General features: G+C 41.4%; 2 protein-coding genes across 2 annotated transcripts in view; both read right to left on the bottom strand.

Moving 5' to 3' along the window:
• Nucleotides 1-18145, bottom strand: part of LOC107042457 (cryptochrome-1) — a gene marked incomplete at its 5' end in the record, with an annotated part of 374360 nt that extends 356215 nt beyond the window's left edge. Inside the window, 1 exon segment of the mRNA XM_015263504.1 lies at nt 17961-18145. Within this exon segment, the coding sequence (XP_015118990.1) occupies nt 17961-18145 (185 nt within the window).
• Nucleotides 18146-20757: 2612 nt separating this feature from the next.
• Nucleotides 20758-21150, bottom strand: LOC107042456. The gene has a single exon (XM_015263503.1). The coding sequence runs from the start codon at nt 21148-21150 to the stop codon at nt 20758-20760; it is 393 nt and encodes a 130-aa protein (XP_015118989.1).
• Between the last annotated feature and the right edge of the window lie 3894 nt (nt 21151-25044).

Below are 25044 nucleotides of genomic sequence, written 5' to 3'. Positions count from 1 at the left end.
CTCTCTCTCTCTCTCTCTCTCTCTCTCTCTCTCTCTCGTTTAGTTTATAAATACCCTGGAGTGATACAGGTGACGAAATGGCCTGGAATTTCGACACGCAATTAAATGTGTGAGAATTCTATTTATTAAAATTCTTCATTCACAACTCCAGTGGACTTTCAAACTTTTTCTTTGGTAATTATCAAATCCAAAGTTTATTTATCTATATTATAAGATCTTATTTAGAAGTCTGTGGTTGTTTATGATTTTTTGTAAATCAATTTATTGTAATTTATGATCTGTGAAAAATTATTGTCAATTATCATGAAAGTTGCTGTTCTTGCGATGCACACATTCAAGTTATTTAGTTTTTAAATGTTTTTCCGATGAATTTAAAAAAGGTTGGAATCAATTCTTCATATTGAATTTCTTTATGAAACAAGTAGAATATTAAATAGCTTTGTATATTTTGAGTACGATACCCATATTTTGGCAACACCTCACGTACATCTCTCCACATTCTTTCGACGGTCTGGGTGTGGGCATGGCTGTCAGGATCAACGAAATTTAGAGTGTGGTTGACGCTAAGGTGTCTGTAGCCCTCTCCCTCGCACCCCTTATACCCTCGCCATCCATCGGTGATTATCAGCGTGCCTGGGCGTATATACCTTTTAATGTACTGCATTAAGGTGGCTTTCTTCCGGTTTGGGAGTTCGTTCAGGAATGCTTTCTTACTCCCTCGATTGACACCTCCTATGACCCATAGATTTCTTGACCTTCGTCCTTTCCTCATCTTCCGAAAACCAAACACAGCTTCGTCCACCTCAACAACTTTCCCCTTCCCACCGATCCTTCTATTTGTTGATTTCCACCAAATTTCGATAATGAATCTAATGCGTTTACACCACTCAACGATACAATGACTTTTTATATCAAACTCCTTCAAGATAAATGAGTATCGGGCTCCTAGTATACACAGGTACGACACAATAATCTTTTACAATGTTTGTAACTTGATTTTACACCCGGAAAACCAACTGTTCTTCAGTGGACTAGCTGTAGTATCACACACTTTACGAACCGGCTTGTTCTTATGATCGATTTCATAGAATTCGCGACGACACCTGAATAATTTCCTGTGCTCACAGTAAATCATCGGTGAGTGACATTTGGGACACTTGAATTCACTTTTTCGAACGTTAAATATTTGTAGAATTTGAAAAGTTTGATGATGTCATCACAAATGGTGTAAAATTGGAGAAGCTTCATTCTTCGTATATTATACCTCGGCCCGGGACGTGTCGACTTATACGATGGTGTGAAACGGTTGAAAAACTCTCGGTCAGTTCCCCCTCAATCTCCTCCCCACCCCTCATCGATCTCGTCTCACATGACAACCATACCCCCCACATACAAGACCGCGCGGAATTTACGTGTAAATATTGTGATCAAATTGTGCCTGAAAATAATCTTGAAATTTATTTAATTGATGTTACAAGATTGAATTTGGATTAATTTTGGTCGACTTCATCCACCATCACTCACAAAAATCCTGAGATCAAATTTTGTGTATTTATTTCGTGGGATTGGGACCTATAGATCAGCTATACCGTTATAATCATAAAAATCATTCTTTAAAAAAAGAAAAAATTATCAATAAAGAAAAAAAATGAAAATATTGTTCCATTTAATTTGTAATTTAAGCAACAATCCCCTCATCCTCTGCATGGAATTCCATTTCGTTGTATTCACCACCCAAGTACTCTAACTTTGGTGCGCCTTTTTTGATTTCATTCAGCAAACCTTCAAATTCTTCAGGATTATCAATGAAAAACTTTGACATCTGTCGGTTCATGAAAACTGAATAAGCATTATTCAAATAAAGGATCACACTCATTCCATGTTTTGTCTTGACTTTGAAGGTTGCAATAATGGTGTACAATCAGTTCAAGGCAAGGTCAGATAATTTCAGTACAGGAAGTTCTTTCAATTCAGCATTGATTTTGTCGAAATTAGCGCGATGTACTTCATCCTCAACTTTCACGTTCGGATCAGGTTGTATACGGGAACTGTTGGATCCTTCACCCAAGTATTGTAGCGTTGGTGAACCCTTCTCAATATGATTGCAAAAATTCTCAAATTCCTTAGGATTATCATCAAAAAACTAGGCCAATCGGCTATTCACAAAAACTGAATGGGTATTTGACAAATGCAGAATGACGCCTACGCCATATTTGGTATCAACTTTGAAGGCAGCTGTGATGGTGTGGAAATAGTTGCGTTCCAATTCAAATATTTTCACTAAGGGAAGTTGTTTGAACTCTGCAATAGTATTCATCACATTGAAATTTGCTTCATCTGCTTCATTTTCAATTTTCACATTTAAATCAGAATGTAGGCGAAAATTGTTGTATTTCCCACCTAAATATTCCAACGTTGGTGAGCCCTTTTCAGTATGTTGTTGTAAATTCTCGAACATCTTGGGATTTTCAGCGAAATACTTGGCCAGGCGATTATTTACGAAAACTGAGTGAGTGTCTGAGAGATGAAGAATAACACCAACTCCATACTTTGTCTCCACCTTGCGAGCTACAGTAATGATATAAGAGGCTCCAGCTTGCAGATCCACCAGTTTGATAAGGGGAAGATTTTTCAATTGCGCCACAATGTTGATTTTGTTGAAATTCATAATGATTTTTTTCCACGTGGGTATTATACTTAAGCTTAAATTCGAGTCTTCTGCAGATCGGAGCAGAGTATTTTGATGTCACTTCGGAACTGTATAACTTGTTTCATTTCTTGAATGTTTTTCAGGAGAAGGTCGAAACGTTTCTTTAATTCCTGTCGTTTGAAGCTGTCCTTCATGGAGAGCGACGAGATGAACTGATGATGGGTGCAGGAATATTTTCGTTTATCTACATAAATCGCCCACTCCTAAACCTTCATTTGTTTCAATAAATAATTTTATGTCATAGGTGCCCAGAATCACGCGATTCTAACCTCGCTTCGCTCGATAGAATCGCGGATTCTGGGCCCTATGACATAAAATAGTATACGAAACTCGTGCGTAATGGTGTTTTTTGACTCGTGGGATTGTAAAACTCGCCTTCGGCTCGTTTTACAACTTCCCACGAGCCAAAAAACCCATTACGCACTTGTTGCGTAATATATTATTTTTACATTATTATTAATAACGTTTCTTTTTACGAAATGGGAGCGGTAACCATCAAAGGACTGATAATCTTAAGTTCAGGCGCAAAGTCTTTGTATATATACATACGGCCTCCCCTTCTGAACCCTTCTTTTTAAAATAAATATTTACATATTGATATCATTATTAACAATGATTTCACAAGAAGGGGAACGGCAAACAGGAAAGTACCGGAAAACTCAAGTTCAGACATGTCTGGAAAATGTCCAGTGGAGCCAGGTGTCAATGTTTGAAGAAGACCCCTTCTATGATTTCTACAGCAAACTAAAACAGCGAATTAGTTAACCCTTTCACCCCTCGCGGCAGTACGGGTGAACTAATTCATTAATTAATTAATCGACCCTCGAATTTAGCCGTGATCTGCGAATCAAACCGCGACCTGCGAATTAATCAACCCTTTCACTCACCCCCTCACGGGGTGGATTGACTAGGTCACCGAGAGTGTCCCTTGTAAACCAAAACTGTGAATTAAATTGATTAAACAGCGAATTAAATTGATCAATTCACGAATTAAATTGATCAATTCACGAATTAAATTGATTAACCCCTCCACGCAGTGCGGATCCGCGTATTAATCAACCATCCACCCACCCACTTTCATCTGACCCGCCTACTGGGCCCCAACGACCAGGTCTCTGCTAAAACGTTGACCCAGAATCGCCATTATTTATCTACTATGGTAAGTACCAGTGTATTCATTCAGAAGTGGTTTCAAGTGATTTAGTGCGGTTCCTCGGAAATAAAAGTGCTACTTGGGAAATGGCGTCGCTACCTTACTACATGACGCCAATACCTAAGTTTGAAACGCAGGAAACCCTCCAGACGAACTCAATACTACCTTTCAGCTACCTGGAGTTTATCAAAGAGAATTTATGCTACCTAAAATAATTAAGTTTAATGAAAATTTAATCATTTATGCGTCTCGCTTAGGCGATTGATGCTCAATGCTACCTCTTGCTTGCTACCTTTCGCTTGGTCTCTTATATCTTGCTTAATTCTTCGTAATTCCGTGATGCTACCTATTTTTCGTGATTTTCTCCAACTCACTAGGGTTCGAGAGAAATATGTGCTATCTAAAATACATTTTGGCTAGCTTTCACGCGTTTTATAATAATTTTACCGTTCGAGTTTGTGGAATTCCGATTGGGCATGGGGACGCTATCTGTCTATTACCTTAAAATTTTAATGGTTGGAATCCACAAGAATAAAATTATTTAAGCTCTCTTGCGTTAATGAATAAGCTGCCTATTATTTTCTAAATCGTTTGACATCAGAAGCTACCTATTTTTGATGGAGAAAACCTCCGTTTCCGGTTACGACATGTTCCTTTCTGGTAAATTAACCACGTGTCTGATTCAAGCTCTGTAGCTCATTTTGCTATCTTTTTGGTGGATAATATCCCTGATTTTAATACCTTACAAATGGCGAACCCTCGGGAAATAATTATAAATGCTCTCTAAAATCTAGAATGCGAACAATCATCACCCGAAAATAGGGAAACATGTACATTTTTCCTAGCTCTCTCGATTTCGCGTAGCTGCCTAGTTCATTCTTCTCTTGCACTCATGCTACCTTCACGCGTCCTCTCTCTGTGAGATTCGTGTCCACCTCGTGGACAAGACTTTTGCTTCTGCCCATCAGCTTTGGGTTGGGATCGCTTTCCTTTTCATATTAAAAATTACAATCTGCATATTTTCCAGTCTCTTGGATTTTTATGGATTAATTTAGAATATTTAATATTATTTTGAGTAATATTGATGTAATTGTGTATTTGCAAGAATTTACGATTTTGTATTAATTTTGGCAATAGCGGAACACCTCAGTACAATTATGTTTTTTTACTGAATATCGACTCATACTTATCCCATTTAGAGCTTAAGACATTGGTTTGTTGGTTTCTCGATCGATGATTGGCGTTATTAATTGATGTTCTCGAATCCATCCCTCTCCCCACGACCCGCACACTGAGCAACCGAGTGAATCCCGTACCCTCGTAATCAACATTTCTGCATATGGTTTTCGTTATGTTTCTTATCGTTATTGGATTTTTGGGGACAATCAGTATATAGTTTTAAGCAAATACGGTTCCGTTTGCGGTTCGTCGATTCCGCGTTGTTAAAAATCGGCTGGCGCCCTAAACATTCGAAGTGAGCGTTGACTGAGCTGCTGATTGTTCCTGGAGTCCAGTTTTAGCGTTATGGTTTTTGGCGTTTCAGATTTGTCGGATTGCGAGGACGAAGTTAATGATTTGGCCGTGTTTGGATAGTCGAGAAAAATAATTACAAAGACCAAATCGAGAAATCTGGCCAGTATGAGAAATTCACAACAATATAAATTCCTCAATGTTTTTGACCATTCACCTAGCTCTTAGTTGTTTTTTCACAACCTATGATCTCGTGAATGTTTGCTCCAATTTTATAAAATCGCCGGCAATCCCTACGTTAACGGGTTGGAAGGTACAAAATTGTCTCATCTGAACAAATCAGTTCGAGAGTCTTAGCCCTGTTCGGAAGGCGTCGGTCGAACGCATCTTACATTCCTTTCAAAGTGAATACTGGAGCTGTTCATTGCAATCTAAGTTTTTCAAAACTTGAGTGAGAAGGATCTTTTCAATTGAAAAATGGACCTTTTTTTGTCCCTCTTGTCAAATTACCAACGCAATCTCTAATGTGTGTAATGCGGCAATCTCCTTGCAGTGTCAATTGACACCTTTTCACTCTCGATTGGTCACAAAATTTTCTCTACGTATCCCCCACATTTGGCCTGGGAATAAATTGTGAATTGTTTATCACAATTCGTAGACTTCCACTCGTGAACCCGATGCTATAATAGTCTCCCCCTGTTAGCTAGTTCAACTCTGCTTATTTGCTTTCATGCATCCTATCTGAGAAATAAATTATGATATCAAATCCTCCAGGGATCTTTTACTTTCACCTGGTACCAGGTGCTTGTGTTATGACAGCCATAGAAGCTCTTCCATGGCCTCTGTTGTTAATGTTTCTCTTTGTCGTCAACAAAGTCTACTCTTGAAAGATTGTGGATTTTTATAAATGAAAGAAAATTAACTGCTGTTCAAGATCTAATTCGATTATCCTGCACATTTTTAGTGGCAGTGTTCAAATAAGGAACAGCGTATGAAACAGTGAACTCCACCAAATTAAACAACATTGGGAAAATATCCAACATTCCAAAGATTGGTGAGCAAGTTTTCAAACTATGTCCTAGTAGATCACGATGCACTCACACCTAGTATCCCGAGTGTATTCTGATCTACCAAAGGTCTTTCACACTCAAGGTAAATCTGTCAATTGTTCACCTTAATGGAAAACTGTTTTTCTTTTGACGTTGAGTATTTCGCAGAGACGACAAACGTTCTGTGACATTAGACTTGAGAATAGTCTCAAAGTTGCTTTAAATCTAGATTTCCCGATACCAGACAGGATACAATCTTCTCGCCCAGGCAATCCACAGCCTGTTTCTTTTTTTATGCTTTGAAAGACAGCATTTTTGCACAATCAATGCAGCTTCCTGTAGTATGTTGAGATTTTCGATATAACATCTCTAAGCTGTTTGTTCATTCAGAGAGTTCTGTTGTACCCAGCGTGGGGGGTACTTATAAATACAGTAAGTTCTAGGCTTAAAGGGATAAATCCCACCAATGGTTTATCGGTATTTAAATATGAGAATTTATTACATGATTATAATTACTGTGTCATCTGACTGATTGCAAAGAGTTTACCACTTTTGTACGCGTCGGAGTCCAATTCAGGTCTGTTCTCTGCAGACCCAACCGTCTCTTAAATAATACATTGATTGTTTATATTTCATCACTTGGTCAGCATAATCCAGTTACGCTGGTAAGTGTCACGCTGACAATGCTGTATGTCCACATATTAAACAATAACGCAATTGACCAAATCTGGGGCATAAAAAAAAATACAATAAAAAAAAAATCTGAAAAAATCGATAAAAATCTGGGGTGTTGAGGCTGCGGTTCAATAGCTCTGAATCTCCATAAACACTGACTTGATGGATTATACCCAGAGAACAATTTTTGCTAGTTCCATCTAAAATTTCACGGGACATCAGCAATTTGTCGATAAATTGTCGACATACTGTTTGCTGGGTATTGTCCTATAGCCATCTTGGAGTCGATACAAGCTGATTCTCAACTCACATTACTAAGTATACAGCAACTCCAGCTACTGTGAGAAAACGAGAAAGTCTGGAAAGGTTTAGAAGTACGATTTGTACATTTCTATAATTACCATATCCGCGGTTGACCCAAACCTTCTTTGTCAAAGTTCCATTGAATATGGTTTAGTCTATAACCATTCTTTTTGTCCATTGACATTTGTCTTTAAACTCATCAATTCACATGATCATATTAAATGTAGGGTTTATTGAAAAAAAAACAAAAAAAAACAAAAAATTGGCTGGTCTGTGAACATCTACAAGTTGTTCAAATCTCGACGAGGCTCGAATATAATTGTACGATCGAACTTCACTGACAGGTAAGTTCGTTTGATGGTTATATAAAGAGCCTCGTCGAGAGATTCAGTCGCCCCCAACTGGCTTTCCCAAACCCTGTCCAATTTTTTCTACACTCTTGCTTAACTTTAAACTAATGATAAGATGGCGAGCCCTCACTGCCGAAGTGCCACGGCCAACTTTTCCTATGATCTCTGAAGGCATGTGGCTCCATCTAGCTGCAGGCGGGCTACTACAAGTTATTCAAATCTCTCGACGAGACTCTTTATATAACCACGATCGAACTTTACTTACAGGTAAATTCGTTTGATCCTACAAATATGATCCCTCACAAGGGAATATGACCACTGTAATGTGAGGACTCTGTAGGTAAGCAGCCCTTCTCAGACGAAATCGACCAAGTTAATGCTCCATACTCATCCCTCGGAGTGATGGACAAAATACGGCTGAACGCCGTGCACATGACCAGAACTCTCGTGGCGGTGAAGAAGTTTTTAGTACTATCTATTACTATGCTATAGATAGGTGACTTATACAGTATGCCTTAAAACTCATCGTATATATTATGAGGATAGCTCGGGAGGGATTATTCTGAGAAGAAAAGTTCAATAGAAATGTTGTCTCTAGCGCTGTCTTAAGGATTTGTTCCGCAAGAAAGTAAAAATCCACCGCAGATCATGGTGTATTCGAAAATTCGTATCTTGTTTCTTACTTGAGTGGAGGAAAGAAAATAATGTCAATCGACTGGGAACACAATGGACAATCATCAGAAAAAATGTCCTCCTATCATAATGACCGGATAAAGAAACCCGTCATGAATTTCAACACGAGGTAACATTTGATTCTGATATGTAATAAGAACCTAATAATGCGTGTCAACATAAAAAAACTCGTATCTCCACTCTCATTTATTATGGAAAGATGGAATTGATTGTAATCATCCAAAATTCAATACCATCATCCCTCCACTTTAAATGGTAAAGAGGATATGAATTTTCTTTTGGGCAATTGCGCATGATTATCTACCCTTTTTCTGTGGCAACTCATAAAAAAGCGTCGAAGACGGAAATCTCATTGGAGTTTTCATCTCCAAATGACCTTTCCCCCCCACCCGCGAGCTACCCTAACGATATGTACGATGCGTTTTGGAACGCCCTGTATAGAGAATCGACTGGACACATGTTGGATTCCGGATTGAAAAAATCGAGATACGCGGCAGCGTATCGGCCAAGAAAAGTTTTGACTCCGATTGTACAAAACATCAGGCCGATCGCTGCCGTGTATCTATACACGAAGCAACTACCCCCTCCACTACCTCCGAATCATATCCATTAAATAAAATAGAAACGTGACCAGCTACATGAAAAATACTCTTAGTTACATTATATAAATTGGGCACAAGCGTCTCATTGATGTAACTATTTTTTTGCTCGAAGCAATATTTAAAAAAATACGTGCATAGCAACGGGTTTATATGTACATTCTCGCATTTCACATCAACTCCTATCATTTTTTGTTACGAAGTTGGCAGCAGTGCAATACAACCACACGCACCAAGGAGGGAAGCTCGGGAATTTACACATTGAATATGGTGCACGAATGATGAATTCCACAGATATTATTCAATCGAGTTTTGTGCACAAATGAATTCTCGAAGAAGCAAATTCAGTCGGAAAATCTTGAATAAATAATTAAAAGTCGGTGCAAATAACGACTGTGGAATAGAACTATTTGTTTTACTTCGATTGTTAATTGGAAAGATGATTTATCGTGTGAAAAATAAATGAGCCGAATTGAATTGAAAATGAAAAAATTTACAGGATATAAAAACGATTCCTTGTTTATTTTGAAAAAAATTATAAAATCTCCCTAAAAGAACAAAAACAAATGTTTTTGTAGAAAAACTGCGCCAAGAAAAAGTTTTGTTTGTTTCGCACTGGGAAGTAGAAATTTTTGAAAAATACAAAAAAATGAAAAACAAAGCCAAGTTAGCAATGTCGAATAAACGAAAATAGTGCACAATCAGATTTCTATAAGAGAAATTGTTTCAAATCGAATGACCATTTAAACAAAATTCTTGATGAAATAAAAAATTAATAGATGGAGGACCAACGTTCTTTTTCAACTCATTGTATAGTATCAATCTAATTCTCCATCTTCTGATCCGCGCCAAGGACGTTGGTCCTCCTTCTACTAATTTTTTATTTCATCAAGAATTTTTTTAAAATCCTCATTCGATTTGAAACAATTTCTCTTATAGAAATCTGATTGTGCACTATTTTCGTTTATTCGACATTGCTGACTTAGCTTTCTTTTTCATTTCTTTGTATTTTTCAAAAATTTCTACTTCCCAGTAAACAAACAAAAAAAAATTTCTACTTCCCAAACAAAACTTTTTCTTGGTTACTGTTCTTCAATGATACACGAAATCTTTGCTTGTTTGACTAAAATACGAGTAAACTTGGATACTTTGGGAATCTTCCTGGCGAGAAGCTATTACTGGTTCGACTGTTAATTTTATTCGAAAATAGTGGGAGTGCAGAGGATTCAGTGAGTCCTCGGTGGGTGGATCGTAAGAGTTGGAGGAACTGGAGGAAGAGAGGCCTATGGTCAGTGATTGGCTACTTTTAGGTAGAGGGTTGAGCCTGAGAGGGTCGCACTTGACGGGTAAGGAGAGGTACGGAGTAGAGAGGGATTCTAAGTACCGAGCTACTAGGGAAAGTACCCAGGAAAGCAATCAAACGATTTAGGAGGACTTGGTAGACACGTGGTTGTTATAAAAAATTCGGTAAATAATATTGGGGAAAATAACGACTATACAACACGCACATATCTTAGTTTTGAGGCTTTCGCGGCCATTATTAATGACGCGGTTGGCTTCCGGATGGATGCCGCGTTGAGTTTCAGCATTGCGCCGACGTTTCGCAAACATTGCAGTCTGCATCTTCAGGGCTATGAGCTCCGATTCTGAGCTCCGATGTGTGGGGGCAGTCCTTATATACCTTCCCTTGTGGTGGTGGGCGAAGGGGAAGGGGGGGGGTCAGCCAATCATATGTTTTTGATTGATCAGCTGGTCAATTAAAAAATTAAAATTTTTTTTTAATTGACCAGCTGATCAATTAAAAACATATGATTGGCTGACCCCCCCCCTTCCCCTTCGCCCACCACCACAAGGGAAGGTATATAAGGACTGCCCCCACACATCGGAGCTCAGAATCGGAGCTCATAGCCCTGAAGATGCAGACTGCAATGTTTGCGAAACGTCGGCGCAATGCTGAAACTCAACGCGGCATCCATCCGGAAGCCAACCACGTCAACACACACATATGCTTTTTCAAGTGTCCTAAAGTTAAAAATATAAAATTTTTTTTTGGGACGGCGTGTTACATATGGGTGATTATCTACAAATTGTTATGTTCTTGTCCTTCAACTTTTCCAATCTCAAAATGATGAAATAAGAATCAAATTTTTCCGGATATTGGGAGACACTAGAGCATTCCATCGTTTTCATGAAATATATGCCATTCCGTGACTGATTCATTGGTTCTAGAGAGCTGAAACCCGCCTAAATGTCCCCACCGTGGCATGTGCTTTTTATGAAATTCGAGATTTTGTCAATGAAACCGAGTAAATAAGTGGCTCAAAGAAAATTTGCTGAACATAAATAATGGAGAATGTTACTAAGTATACTTTCATGAGCTATTTTCAGAGGATTAACTTTTTATGTACACCAGGATGATTAAAAAGTTTATTCACGCACGCACCGAAAGTCTGTAATGAAGGAGTAAGGCCCAGTATTTACACCAGTAAAAATTGACTGGACACATGTGTACTTCGAAGAAAGACTACTCGAGAGATGAAAATCATAAGTCACAAATGATTCTGTCACTATCGTGGCCTCATATTTGTTACATGTCGAGTAATTAATTAGATAAGTAGAGACAGGATTCAAAGTTCTTGGCGCGGAGTTTTCCAACTCACTGTCTCGTATCAATCTGTATCTTCTAATCCGCGCCAAGAACTTTGATCCTGTCTCTACTGAATTTTTTATTTCATGAAGATTTTTTCAAAGATCCTTCTATTCAGAGTTATCCTCTCCAAAATAATCTGATAGCACACTCCATGATCCATTGAACAATTCTTGACTTGGCTTTGATTTTTATTTCTTCATTTTTTGCAAAATTTCTATGGGAATTGTGGTTTCCAGAAAAAAGTGTTTCTCTTTTCCAGAAACGACCCCACAAAACTTTTTCTTGGCGCAGTTTTTTTGCAAAAACTTTTGTTTTTGTTTTTTTGGTAAATTTCAGTCATTTTTCCAAAACAAGCACACGATCATTTTCATATGAATCGAATTTTATTTTTTTCCGCGGAACAGAAACTATTTTAAATCACTTCTGCTATAAAATAAAAGGATTTTTTTCCTACATTTATTTATAATTCATGCTCCGATTCGATTTGAGAATTTCGTGGGAAAATCAAACGTTCAAATTACCCGCGTGAACTAACCTCAGAAATAAACTCGCCCACATGTTATTCACGGACTGAGTTAAGAATCTAAATTAATCGAGGATAGGGGAAAAATTTCCATGCAATATACAGCGCTGTATGATCTTGTTCATCAATTTTTCAGTAATTTTCACAATAAGTCGATGATGAGTCTAAAAAATGAAAATCAGTAGAATTCAAGGAGAGAGAAAGAGTAATACGCTCTTTAAATTTCCCTCCTTTTTCTCTCTCTGTGAGTATTACAACACGCACTATTTTTACGCTCTCTGCTTGAATGCTTTTGCTGCTTATTGCTGCCTCCGGGCGTTTTTGTTGCAGGCTTGTTGCACACTCTATCTTGCAACCAATACCTGGTGACTATTTACTTCACTGTTGGTTACATTATTTGCTTCTAATCCTGCATTCTAAATATTCCTGTGTGCCCCCTAACCTACAATTTTTCGCTGTCATCGTTTGGTTGTCTCTCTCATTTCCACTTTTCCTGTCAGCCCTGGTGAGTGGATTTTGAACTCAGTGTGTGGAAGCCTGCTTTACCATCTGCCCGTTGCCATCTGCTTTATCGACTGTGGCTTGCTTATCAGCGCGATGCCTGATCCCTGCTTTCAACCTCACTCGCCATTTTTACGAGCGACAAAATGGCCGATGGAGACAAGCTGGTGTGTGCTAAGTGTGGCCACTCTGGCGGTGGCAAATTGGTACTTTGTCGTGATTGCGACTGCAACTTTCATCCTATATGCATGAAAACTCAGATTTTTGTGAATGCAAATGGGTCTAACCTACGGATGTGCCAACCGTACTACACGGCCAAGGGTATGTCTTCTCCGACTCCATCGATGCGCACTCGCAAAGGTTCTGCCAGCTCTACTGGTTCAGGTTCTTCACGCTCTGGCGCTATTAGCCCACTTGTATTGCCGAAATCATCACTTCCAGATCTAAGTATTCAGGGTGATCAACAACCGCCATCTGATGTGGCAAACACTCAATACATCGTTGAGATCCTAGCAATGATTTGCAAACGTTCTGAGAACCTTGATTCTTTCTCCAACAAGCTTTGTTCTGTTCAGTCCGAGCTCTTCCCCGGCAAGTCCGAGCTCTCTTCTGTCAGGTCTAAGTTATCTGCCTTGGACCACCTGCCTGCGCTGGTCAAGCGTGTGGATGATGTTGAGGGCATCGTAGCTAAACACCGTGAAGAGATCCGTGATTTAAAGAAGTCTGTTGCTGATCTCACGGCCAAATTGGATACTTTACCTGCCACCTCTGTTTCGTCCTCGTCCCCTGATGCTGCGACGTTGCAGCGCGTTGTTGCTGCTGTCAACTCTAGTTCCGTCAGTTTTCAGCGCTTTGCAGGACAGCACCAGATTGGCACTGAGCTTATCATCTCTGGTTTTCCGGAACGAGAAGGTCTCACTGAACCTGTTCCCTTGGCCTTGGCAGTTCTGCTCTCACTGAAACCTGATCTTGATCCCTCCACTGTCTCCAATGCTCGATTTATGAGGAAACCGGTGTGTCTGTCTGCTTCCGCTACTGCCTCAAGTGATGCTTCTCAACAACCAGCTAATCCTCGCCGCTCGCGCGTGTCTATCGGTCTCAAATTCACCACCGCCGAGTTGCTTTACGCCATCATTGATGCCAAAAAAGCCAACGCTAAGCTGCTGTTCTCAGCTGTTGACAGTACCACCCTGCCCTGTACAATCTTCTTTCTCTCCAGCAGACCCGAATGGTTCTCACTTTCAAGTGAATATTAACGAGCTCATCTCTACTAAGACCTATAGACTCCGGGGCAAGGCTAGATCCGTCTTAAGACAATCTGATTTCCGATTCATCTGCACGAGAAATGAGATGGTCTTCGCCAATTACAAGGAGGGAGACGGTCTACACGATAAACTCCCTAGCTGACATCGACAAAGTTGCGAGCCTCCACTCAGCTGCATCTTCCTGATTTTTAGCCCTTGGGACTCACTCCTCACACAACTAACATCTCAACAGGCTTTTTCTTCTTCCACACCTCAATCTTCAGCTGTCAAGTCATTCAGGGGCCCCACTTCAAATACTGTCTCTAATAATCAGCTTCATGCTTGCTGTCTGAATGTAAATTCTCTTCGCCGTCGTCTTGACACTATTAAAAGTTTTTTCAGCTCACAGGCTATGGTTTATCATGTTACTGTGGTCACAGAGACGTGGTTATCAGCTGCCATCCCCAACTCCATCCTTAACATTCCCTACTATCACTTACTCAGACGTGATCGCAATGAGCATGGCGATGGTGTTGGCATTTATTACCATGATTCTGTCAAAGCCATGGTCATTACTGCCTCTAACTCTGTCTGGGCGGATAAGCCAGGGCATGTGGAGTATCTCTTTTGTGAGATCCAGCCTGTGGGCCCCTCACCGGTCTTCGTTGGAGCCATCTATCGCCCGCCTCATGCTCCCTTTCACGTGCCCGTCAACTTTACCGAGCTCCTGGCGACAGTTCTAGATGGCTTCAGCCAGAATCTGCTCATGGGGGACTTCAACGCTGACCAGCTGTCTCATAATAATGCTGATGCGCAATACATCTGTTCGCTGATGCATGATCTCTCGCTGAAGTTGGTCAACCATGGTGTCACTCACTTAACTCTAAGTTCCTCCATGTGGCTGGATCCCTGTCTCACTGATGACTGCGACACTGTCACGGGTTGGTTCACATCTGAATGTCCCATGGCTGCTGGTCATCACCTCATCTCTACCTCGATCGCCATCGAAGGGTGCAAGCCGCATGCAACGGTGATTGCATCTCGTCAATTGTCACGTCTTCTGAGGGGTGAAGTTATTGTCGACTTCCAGAAGACTCTCCAATGCTTTCCCCCTGTCTCATCAAATCCTGACGAGCTAGCAGAGATCTTCACTCACACTTTCCTAGAGTTAGTTGAGACTCATGCTTCGCTGCGTGAGATGCTAGTAAATTCGGCAAAGATGGCCCCCTGGCTCAACGATCATCTTCGACAGTCGTACCGCACGTGCAATATCTCTACAGACGGTTCAAGAAGAGGAGAAATCCCCTGCGACTGCTTGAGTTTCGCCAGGCTAGAAGTTTCCACTACTCCAAGCTAGCTGAGGCTCGCGCTAGCTACTATCATTCTCGACTATCTGGATTATATGGAGCGGCACTGTGGAGGAGCTTCGAAATCTTGCTCTAACACCTGGCTTGAGCATTAGGCCTGTCATCTCTGCAGATGTCCTGAATTCTCACTTTGCTGCTGTATCTACCGTGCCGTCTAGCATTCAGCCTACTTCTACCTTGGCTTGCTCAATGCATGAGCTGCCAGTGGCCCCTGTGAGTGGCCCTTCCTCTGCTTCCACGTCGTTCACCTTCAGCCAAGTGAGCTGGCTCAACATCCAGGCTGCGATATCCTCCATCAAATCCAATGCTGTTGGTGCTGATGGAATTTCAAGGAAAATGGTGCTCCACACCCTACCAGTTTTATCAGAGTGCCTGCTCACCATCATGAATCGATCGTTTCTGGACAGTGTCTTCCCCTCAATTTGGAAAAGGGCTATTATTGTTCCTGTTGGTAAAGTCAGCTCTCCGAAGTCGCCTTCTGACTCTCATCCTATTGCACTGCTGCCTTTTCTAGCGAAAGTCTTGGAGAGATTGGCTTACATCCAATTGTCCTCATTTTTACAGGAGCATAACCTGCTTGACCCTCGGCAATGTGGCTTTAGACCTGGCCAAGGCACTCAGACGGCCTTGCTGAGACTTGTCAATGACATGAGAAGGAATGTTGATGACCATAAAATCACTATCTTGGTTCTCTTCGACTTCTCCAAAGCATTTGATACAGTCTCTCACTCCCTCCTGCTGAGCAAGTTGACGGATCTTGGGCTGTCTGCTGGTGCTGTCGCGTGGTTTCGTTCCTATCTCACTGGACGATCCTAAGCGGTTAAAGGTGATCATGAGCTCTCCTCTTTTCTTGAGACCAATGCTGGAGTTCCCCAGGGATCCATCTTTGGTCCTCTACTGTTCTCACACTTCATCAATGACATCGGCCGCTGCATACATGAAGCTCGACATCTTCTTTATGCCGATGATCTCCAAATCTACATTGGCTGTGACCCATTCGATCTCCAATGCAGCATTCAGCGTCTCAATACCGATATCTCCAGGATCCAGGATTGGGCTATTACAAATCGTCTGCAACTCAATGTCAGCAAGACTAAGGCAATCATATTGGGTGCTCGACGCTACATCAATTCCATTGATGTCTCTTCTTTGCCTCCCCTGGGCTGTGCCGGTGCTGCCATTGAGTTTGTTAGCAGTGTGAGGAATCTGGGGGTCTTCTTCGACAGTAAACTCACCTTCAGCAGCCATATCTAGTAGGTCACTGCCAAGATCAATTCAGCATTCTATCAACTCTATAGCCTGTGGAAATATATTGATGTGCCGCTGCGCAAATTGCTGGTCAATGCTCTCATATTTCCTCATATTTTCTACTGTTTGGTTGTGTTGCAAGGAGTGGGTGTGGTGCTGGATCTTCAGCTTCAGCGTCTGATCAATCGTACCGTACGTTTCGTCACGGGGCTGCCTCGTGATGCGCCAATTTCTGTTGCCAGGCAGAATCTTGGCTGACTGACGATCTCAGGCTACAAGGCATCCACGATTGCGTCCATCATGTACCAAGTACTGCGCACTGAGAACCCTGCATACCTCGCTGAACTCTTTGCAATATACTCTTCTGCTAGGCCTGGCCGCCATGCCCTTGCTCAGCAGGCCCTGGTTGTGGCCAACTTCCGGACTGACACTTTCAGAGCTGCCGTCGCTGTCGCTGGTCCTGAGGTCTGGAACAGCATCCCTACCCAGATCAGGGAGATGCCCTCATTCGCTCCCTTTAAGCGAGAACTGCGGAGATGGATGCGTGATCTTGATGTATCATCGTAATTCAGTTGGCCATCTGCTCGCGTCTTGCAATCTGTGCAACTCACTTGCTTATTCTCTAGCCTCTTGTCTTTATTTTTTGCTTCATCTCTTGCTTTGTTTTATTTTGCTGCTTCTTATATACGTATGTTATTTTCCATGTAATCACTTTGTTTAATTTTCTGAACATCTAATCTAATCGAATTCAATCCTCCGCGCGTGAGGTTGGAGCGCACTGCTACCAACTTCGTAAACTAAATCTCACACTTGGTGCTCAGAGATAATGTGAAATGCGAGAATGTGGATATGATCCCATTGCTATGCGCGTAATTTCCTTAATATTAAGTCGAAAAAGAAAATAGTGACATCAATGGAAAGCTCGTGGCCGATGTGGTGGAACTGATGCTACTTTTTTCGTAGGTTATCACGTTTTCATTTTATTCAATAATTGAGTTTCGGAGGTAGTGGAGGCGGTTGCTTCGTGTATAGATACCCGGTAGCAAGCGGCGAGTTTTAAAACTTTTCTTGACCGATACGCTACTACGTATCTCGATACTCGAAAGATTTCAAATAAATCAATAAACTTGTTCTATTATCTGAAAATCAAATTTCTTGATTGAAATACGAAGACTTGTCAAGTTTGGTCACCACCGTGGCAGTAAAAAATGAGCAACACTCTATCATTCTAAATCTTTTGAAGTTGTAGTAGAGCGATGCTGGGACTATACTTCTGGACCATAATGACATATAGAAACAAAAAAAAAATGGTCTGCAGACATGTTCAGATATTAAAAAATGTGCGAGGTGAAAAATCATAATTAGTAGAGTCTCCCATATAGCGTAATCAGAGAAGTAACATGAATTGTTACGTCTTTCACTTACCAATCTCCTCAAGAGTAGGCACTCCATAAATGTCATCGTGATCTTCTTGTAGTGGAGTGTAAGCAGTACCAATGGTTTCAGCGGTTACAATTGCTACTGGTGGATCCGGAGGATCCATTCCCTGTACAATGGTTTGAAACTGATGGTAAGTTAAGGGAGCCTTTCCTTTATTCTTTTCGAGTATTCTGAAACCAGCAAAAAGTTGCGAAATTAGAATTGGTGATTACATTGAGAAAAATCGGATGTTCCTTCATGGCACGGTGCTCACAATTCAAAGCATTGCGGCCATAACTGCGTTCAAAGATACGCAATATTCATTCAAGTGGTAACGGTATATCTTACATCTGTTGAATTTTAGAATTATCCTCGTGCACATAGTCCCAAAAGAGACGCTCTTAGTGCAAATTCGAGGAAATGGTCATTCAAAGGCCTACGAAACTTTGACTCGTAGACAACAACCGAAATTTGATGGAAGCGACGCATCTTAACCCAAATTTTTTAAATAATTGGAACTGAGAAGAAAAACATGTTGGGCAGAGCGGGATAGATACAACTGTCTTTCCAAGTCAAATGGGGAAAAAATATCTACAAAAATTCATGTGTCCGTGCCATGGACCTGCAGTACCAGAAAGAATCATCGTGCTGCATCAGGAAAGATTTTCCTGGGCGGTTGCGTTGGAGTTTTGCGCAAGGACGGAGTTGACTTACGAGCCGAAGGCAACAAAATCGCAAAAGTACGGGACAAGATATTTTGTAAGGATTTTCAAATTTGTTGCGGACACTAGGTGACTCGAAATAGTAGACAAAAGCTGACCCCTTGAGTCGACCGAACTGTAACTAATCAAAACAGGTAGTGACCGATGTATAGGAATTTTCTACAGTTGGAATCTGATTGTGTGTGATCAAACACTTAAGTGTACAAAGGTTTATCGTATATAGGAGTCAGAAAGAGATCAGACTAAGAGAAAGATACCCTATAGTTTCCTTTTAGTAAAAATGAAAATTTATTATAATGCACACTTTGAAGATACAGGAAAAATCTAAGATGAAACCGAGGTATATGTTAGAGGTGAGAAATGATAGTGTGATACGTGTTGTATTTTGACTTACAGGTGTTGAAAATCGAAAGGGAGGGTGCGATCACTCACGTATGAAGTCTCCGGATACCGTTGACTGCCTCGAAAATTGGGGACTCTCAATAGTCCGCGAGCTCAGGCCTATTAAGAGGGCTAATAATGTAGATAAAAGTGATGACTTTGATGACATTGATGGTTCAGATGATGTTGATGATGTTGGTGATTTTATTGAATCAGCGGTTCTGCGAACTAAACTCGTAGACTCCGTACACAGGAGCTCCGTTGAGGAATTTTTATAGATTTACGATCTCCGTTGGATACAACGTGTAGATTAACAGGCGAAATACTCGTTGAGGAGATCCACTTGTTCAGTGAGATCTCGAAGTTCAGCCAAGAAGAGTAGCCACAAATGATTTTGATAATGATACTAGGGACTTCGCAGAAGGATGACAAGACGCTCGGAGAATTTAATGTGGATTTGAAGAAATTAATTCTTTCACCTGGCCAGTGAGAGACAGAGAGTAATCCACAGGATTCTGATGCTCAACGTAAGAGGTTACTGCCAAATCTCGATTCAGGAAGTTCACTTGAACGGTGAGACCTTATTGATGAATCCAGATGAATCGTTACGAAGAGTTCGAGCAACTTGATGTGTAGATGAATGCAGATGAGGTAAGACTGACTCTCAGGGGGAAAATTCATCCCTCTATATACTGATTGAGCCCCATAAGCCAACAGGCTGTGGTCCCCCTTCGATTAATTTGAAAATTCGTTGGTAGTCGGGGACGCGAAAAAGTTATATAAATATCATTCTTATACATGGTAATCATAGGAAAATGAGAAGTCAGGTGGTATCCAGTGTTGTATTTGACCGTTTCCTACACTCCCTGAGTAAAGTAGGGGTCGCATGACAGGTGATGGTGGAACATGGCTGAATAAAACCCAATTTTGAAGTACCACCCTCAAGTCCTGTTCTCAATATAACAATTTTGGGTATCCTGTAGTATAGGGAGCTCATAAACTTGTCACTTCTACTGACATTATTGGCTTCCGGATGGATATTATTGGCTTCCGTAGGGTCAGGGAGGGGGGAGGGTCAACCACTCATGTTTTAATTGATCAGCTGATCAATTGAAAAACCGGGAGGACGGTTTTCCAAATAGGGTTCACTTGATATCCTCTGTTCCTGTTGAGGTTGTTAGGGTTTTTATAGATCTCCAAGCCTTCTCGGTATTTCCTTTTGAAATATCCTTGAGACTTGGCCAATATTCTGGTTTCATCGTACTCGATCCTATGTCCAGTGTGCATCCCATGTTCAGCAAGTGCAGACTGTTGTAAGTGACCGTATTTGGAACACCGTTGATGTTCCTTGATCCGTGTACTGATCTTCCTCCCGATTTCACCAATGTACACTTTTCCGCATGAGCAAGGGATCTCGTACACTCCTGGTATACTCAGAAGTGGTCTGTGATCTTTCGCACTCGGCAGCATCTGTCCAATCTTCTTTGGGGGTTGGAAGATTGTTTGGATGTTGTGTTTGCCGAGTACTCTGCTGATGTGTTCAGTGGTGCCTCTCATGTAGGGGAGGAGGGCGACTTTAGGTTTCTCCCGATTTTCTTCAGGATTAATCTCCTCTTGAGGAGATGAGAGCTTGCTCTGTAGTTTTCGCTTGACCTTTCGAATTTGTTGAATGTTATATCCACTCTTGGTCAGAGCTATTTCTAGATGTTCAACTTCGTTGTGACGTTGGACGGTTCGGAGATTGTAAGAGCTCTGTACATTAGGGAGCTATCGACAAAGTTGTTCTGGGAGGAGCGGTGATGGAAGGCGGCATTGAGGTACCTGTCTGTGTGGGTCGGCTTGCGATGTACTTGATGACCCAGAGTACCATCCTCATTGCGACAAACCAAGATATCCAGAAATGAGAGGCATCCATTCTGCTCAATTTCCATGGTGAACTTGATGCTCGGGTGCTGAGCATTCAAGAACTCCAGGAATTGGTTTAGACCAGTCCTCCCATGTGGCCAGATGACAAAGGTATCGTCCACATACCTGAACCACACAGCAGGTTTCTGCGCTGCTGACTTCAAAGCTTCGCTCTCGAAGTGTTCCATGAATATATTTGCAATGATCGGGGAGATGGGAGAACCCATTGCTGCTCTCGATTTTTGCTCATAGAACTCTTCTTCGAACTGGAAGTATGTGGAGGTCAAGCAGTGCTCAATCAAGGCGAGGAATTGGGGAGAGATGTCGTTGGACTCCTTGATTATTGCCAAGGTTTCCAGGATTGGGACGTTGGTGAAGAGTGATTCTACATCAAAACTAACTAGGATGTCGTCTGGAGAAGTCATGAGATTCTTCAGTTTGTTGACGTAATCGAGCGAGTTCTGTATGTATGAACCATTCAGGCCTATCAACTTTTGGAGTGGTTTCGTCAGAAACTTGGCCAGCTGGTAAGTTGGCGCTCCAATGTTGCTGACGATGGGCCAGAGAGCAATAGACTCTTTATGGATTTTGGGAAGTGCATAGAGTCTAGGAGGGAAGGATTCTTTGGGAGTGAGGAATTTTGTCAGATCGGCTGAGAGTCCAGTCTTCTTCAGGAGATCAGTAGTTTGGCGCTCAATAGTCCGAGTAGGATCTTTCCTGAGCTTGGTGTAAATTCTGAAGTCACCCAACATCACACAGATCGTTCCGGAGTAGTCGTCCTTATCCATAACCACCGTATTATTTGCTTTGTCTGCCGGAAAAATAATGAGATTATTATTCTCCTTTAGACTACACAGTGCAAGATGTTCTTCCCTAGTAATATTATCAATAGGGGGAGTAGCCTTGTGGAAGACGTTGGACAACTGCCTCCGGATCTCATCACCGGTCTCCTGAGGAAAATGGTAGATCGCTATTTCGATCCGACTAATAATTTCTTCGGTAGGGATCTTTTTGTGGGCAACAGCGAAGTTGTGTCCTTTCGTTAATACAGACAGTTGTCCTTCACTGAGCTCCTATTTGCTCAGATTCTTCATATTGTGGGTGAGGGTCGGAACTTTCTCCTGGGGGAGCAGCTTCTTGAACTTACTCTTCTGATTCCCGGTCCTCATCTCGGCTGTTCAGACTGCTTGTTCATGTGTATCACGAGCAGCTGAGAATCCAACGTCTGAGCGAGAAGAATGTGAAGATCGAGAAGCTGTCTGGAGAGATTGGCCAGTTTTTTTTTTTGGTCGCTGCAATTCTCTCCTTGACAAGTCTCAATGAAGCCTGGCGGAGGATGACATTTGCCTGTCTCGAGGGAACAGGGTTCCTCAAGCGGAGCAATTTTGGTACCACTTGATATTCACGGCACCTTTTCAAAAAAGTGAGTGAGCACAGTTGGACGTGCAAAGACTTCCTAAGTTTGGTGAATAAATTCACCGACCCAAGAATAGCCTCGCAGTGGAAGGGCTTAATCTTAGTTTTAAGGCATTTGCGGTCATGATTAATGACATTATTGGCTCCCGGATGGATGCCGCGTTTGGTTTCAGCATTGCGCCGGTGTTTCGCAAATATTGCAGTCTGCATCTTCAGGGCTGTGAGCTCCGATTCTGAGCTCCGATGTCTGAGGGTAGTCCTTTTATGCCTTCCCTTGTGATGGTGGGGGTAGGGGAAGGGAGGGGCGGGTCAACCAATCATATGTTTTAATTGATCAGCTGATCAATTAAAATGTTTGCGAAACGTCGGCGCAATACTGAAACCAAACGCGGCACCCACCCGGAAGCCAATAATGTCATTGATCATGACCGCGAAAGCCTTAAAACTAAGATTCTCACTTCTATTGTCAATCAATTGGTTTTATAGTACAGGGGTGGCAGTTTAATTACGAAGTTAATGTCCAAGATGGCCTCCGATTTTCCAAAGAGGGGAAATGCGATTGGGGAAAAATCCGACCATTTCCATAGGGCACCTGGTTTTCCACCTTCGATTCTGGTTCTGTCCAATACAACGCATAGAGGATTATATTGATTTTTCTAATGGGCAAAACACAGGTGGCCACGTATCCTCTCGGTGACCAAATGTTGAGAAAAGAAGGGGTGGTCTTTTCTTTATTAGGCATATTGCTTCCTTTTTCGGTTTCCTTATGCTCCTCTCAAGATCTAACTTTTGTTCAGACGTTAAGAGCGGTTACGCCTAGTTTCCTCGTAAGCTCCTAATGTCCAAGATGGAGTCATTTCTCTTTTCATAATAAAAGTTCAGAAAAATATTGTTGAAATGGATTATTTCAATAGTCAAAATTATATAAAACTGCGGTGTCCGCAACAAATTTTCAGATGCCTATTGTTTGGGAAATATGCAATACCTCCTCACAAATAAGGAATCCTGAGAAACAATACAGCAAAAATCATTATGTAGCACCAGATACATTATTGGACAACACGGGAAGAGTACATTCCGATAGGAGTGAGGTGGGATTTTTAGGGGGGTACGTCGGTGAAATTTAAAAGTCTTCACTAGGCCTTAGAACCCATTGAACAGTTTGTGATATATGACGGAATATGGGAGTATCCAAGGAAAATCGCAGAACCGATCGATTTTCCCCCGTATAACCTCAAAAAACTTCATTTTTTCCTGTTTCGACCTTCAAAATGCTCCTTGCGCCGCCGTTTTCATACGATTTTGGCTTTCTTTCAAATGTTTGTTACACTATACAGAATAATGTTAAACATCTATTTTACTTCATTGGCAATGGATCATGAATGAATGAATTTCGAATTTCATGAATTTTACGTCTCCAGAGTAAGGCTAAAACTTAATTATTTTTAGTAATTAATTTTCGTTTGAACCCGCCTTTTTGCTTCAACTTGCCATTTTTTTTTATTCATAAAAATTCCTTTAAAAAATGGTCAATGACACAGTCCAACAAAATTTCGGCCCTTTTATACCTACCCATGAAGCCACCCTCACTAGGAAGATTTTTTTGCGCTGATTTCGAATTTGGCGGCCGTTTTCCCTGAAAAGCGATTGTTGTGGAGGAAAAAAATATTAAAATTGCGGAAATGGCATAAAACCGCACTCTTCTAAATTAACTAAAAGAATAACCCCTACACCAACTGGATTGAAAGAAATGATGGTGAAAAGATGGAATTGAGGCCTATCGTTTGATGATGAATTTTCAAAATTGAATTCCCTCAATATTTCTTGAAAAATTCAATAAAAAACTATTGAACACCCGGAAAATCATCATAGCGGAGCAATCGGAAGTTGCACTCCTACGCGGATTTCAAATTCTCAAATTTTGAGGGTTATCTATTGGAAAAGAGCTATCCACAGGAAAACCAACCTCTATGGAGGTTGAAGACTTGAGACGACTCGTTATCCTCGTAGAGGCTCACCCTGATCTTTGGCGGAACGAATTATCGAGGTCCGGCAAGGTGAATAAATTGATTCGGGGTAGAATTGGTGAGCAGTTGACTCCCCCAAGTTCAGGTACTCACTTTTTATGAGTGTAATATGAGAATCAATCTCATAAAATTAATGAAGTGATTATGCATCGGGCCACAACAGGGTATTTGACTTTCTGCAAGTTCCTTATATTACGAGATGTCCAACGCGACGAGAGACGGATTAATCCCGACGGTGGATTCATCTTCGTGAATGAACTGATGTTCCTCGATGAAGATGATGAGACCTGTTCGCTCATATCTGTCCTTTCCCCACCATCAAGTCCCCCACCAAGTTCCCCGCCAAGTTCTCGATCTAATCCTCGATCAAGTCATCTGCCGAGTCCGCCACCATCCTCCAAATCCTGATGAAGTGTTCATCGTTGAGTCAGAGCAAAACAAAATATTTCAACTTAGTTTTGAGGCTTTCGCGGCCATTATTAATGACTTGGTTGGCTTCCGGATGGATGCCGCGTTGAGTTTCAGCATTGCGCCGACGTTTCGCAAACATTGCAGTCTGCATCTTCAGGGCTATGAGCTCCGATTCTGAGCTCCGATGTGTGGGGGCAGTCCTTATATACCTTCCCTTGTGGTGGTGGG

This window comes from Diachasma alloeum, unplaced genomic scaffold, assembly GCF_001412515.2.
Source record: "Diachasma alloeum isolate Michigan unplaced genomic scaffold, Dall2.0 Dall_scaffold_00471, whole genome shotgun sequence".
NCBI lineage: Eukaryota > Metazoa > Arthropoda > Insecta > Hymenoptera > Braconidae > Diachasma > Diachasma alloeum.
The sequence above is the reverse complement of the archived record's forward strand: the minus strand, read 5'-3'. Positions and strand labels throughout refer to the sequence as shown.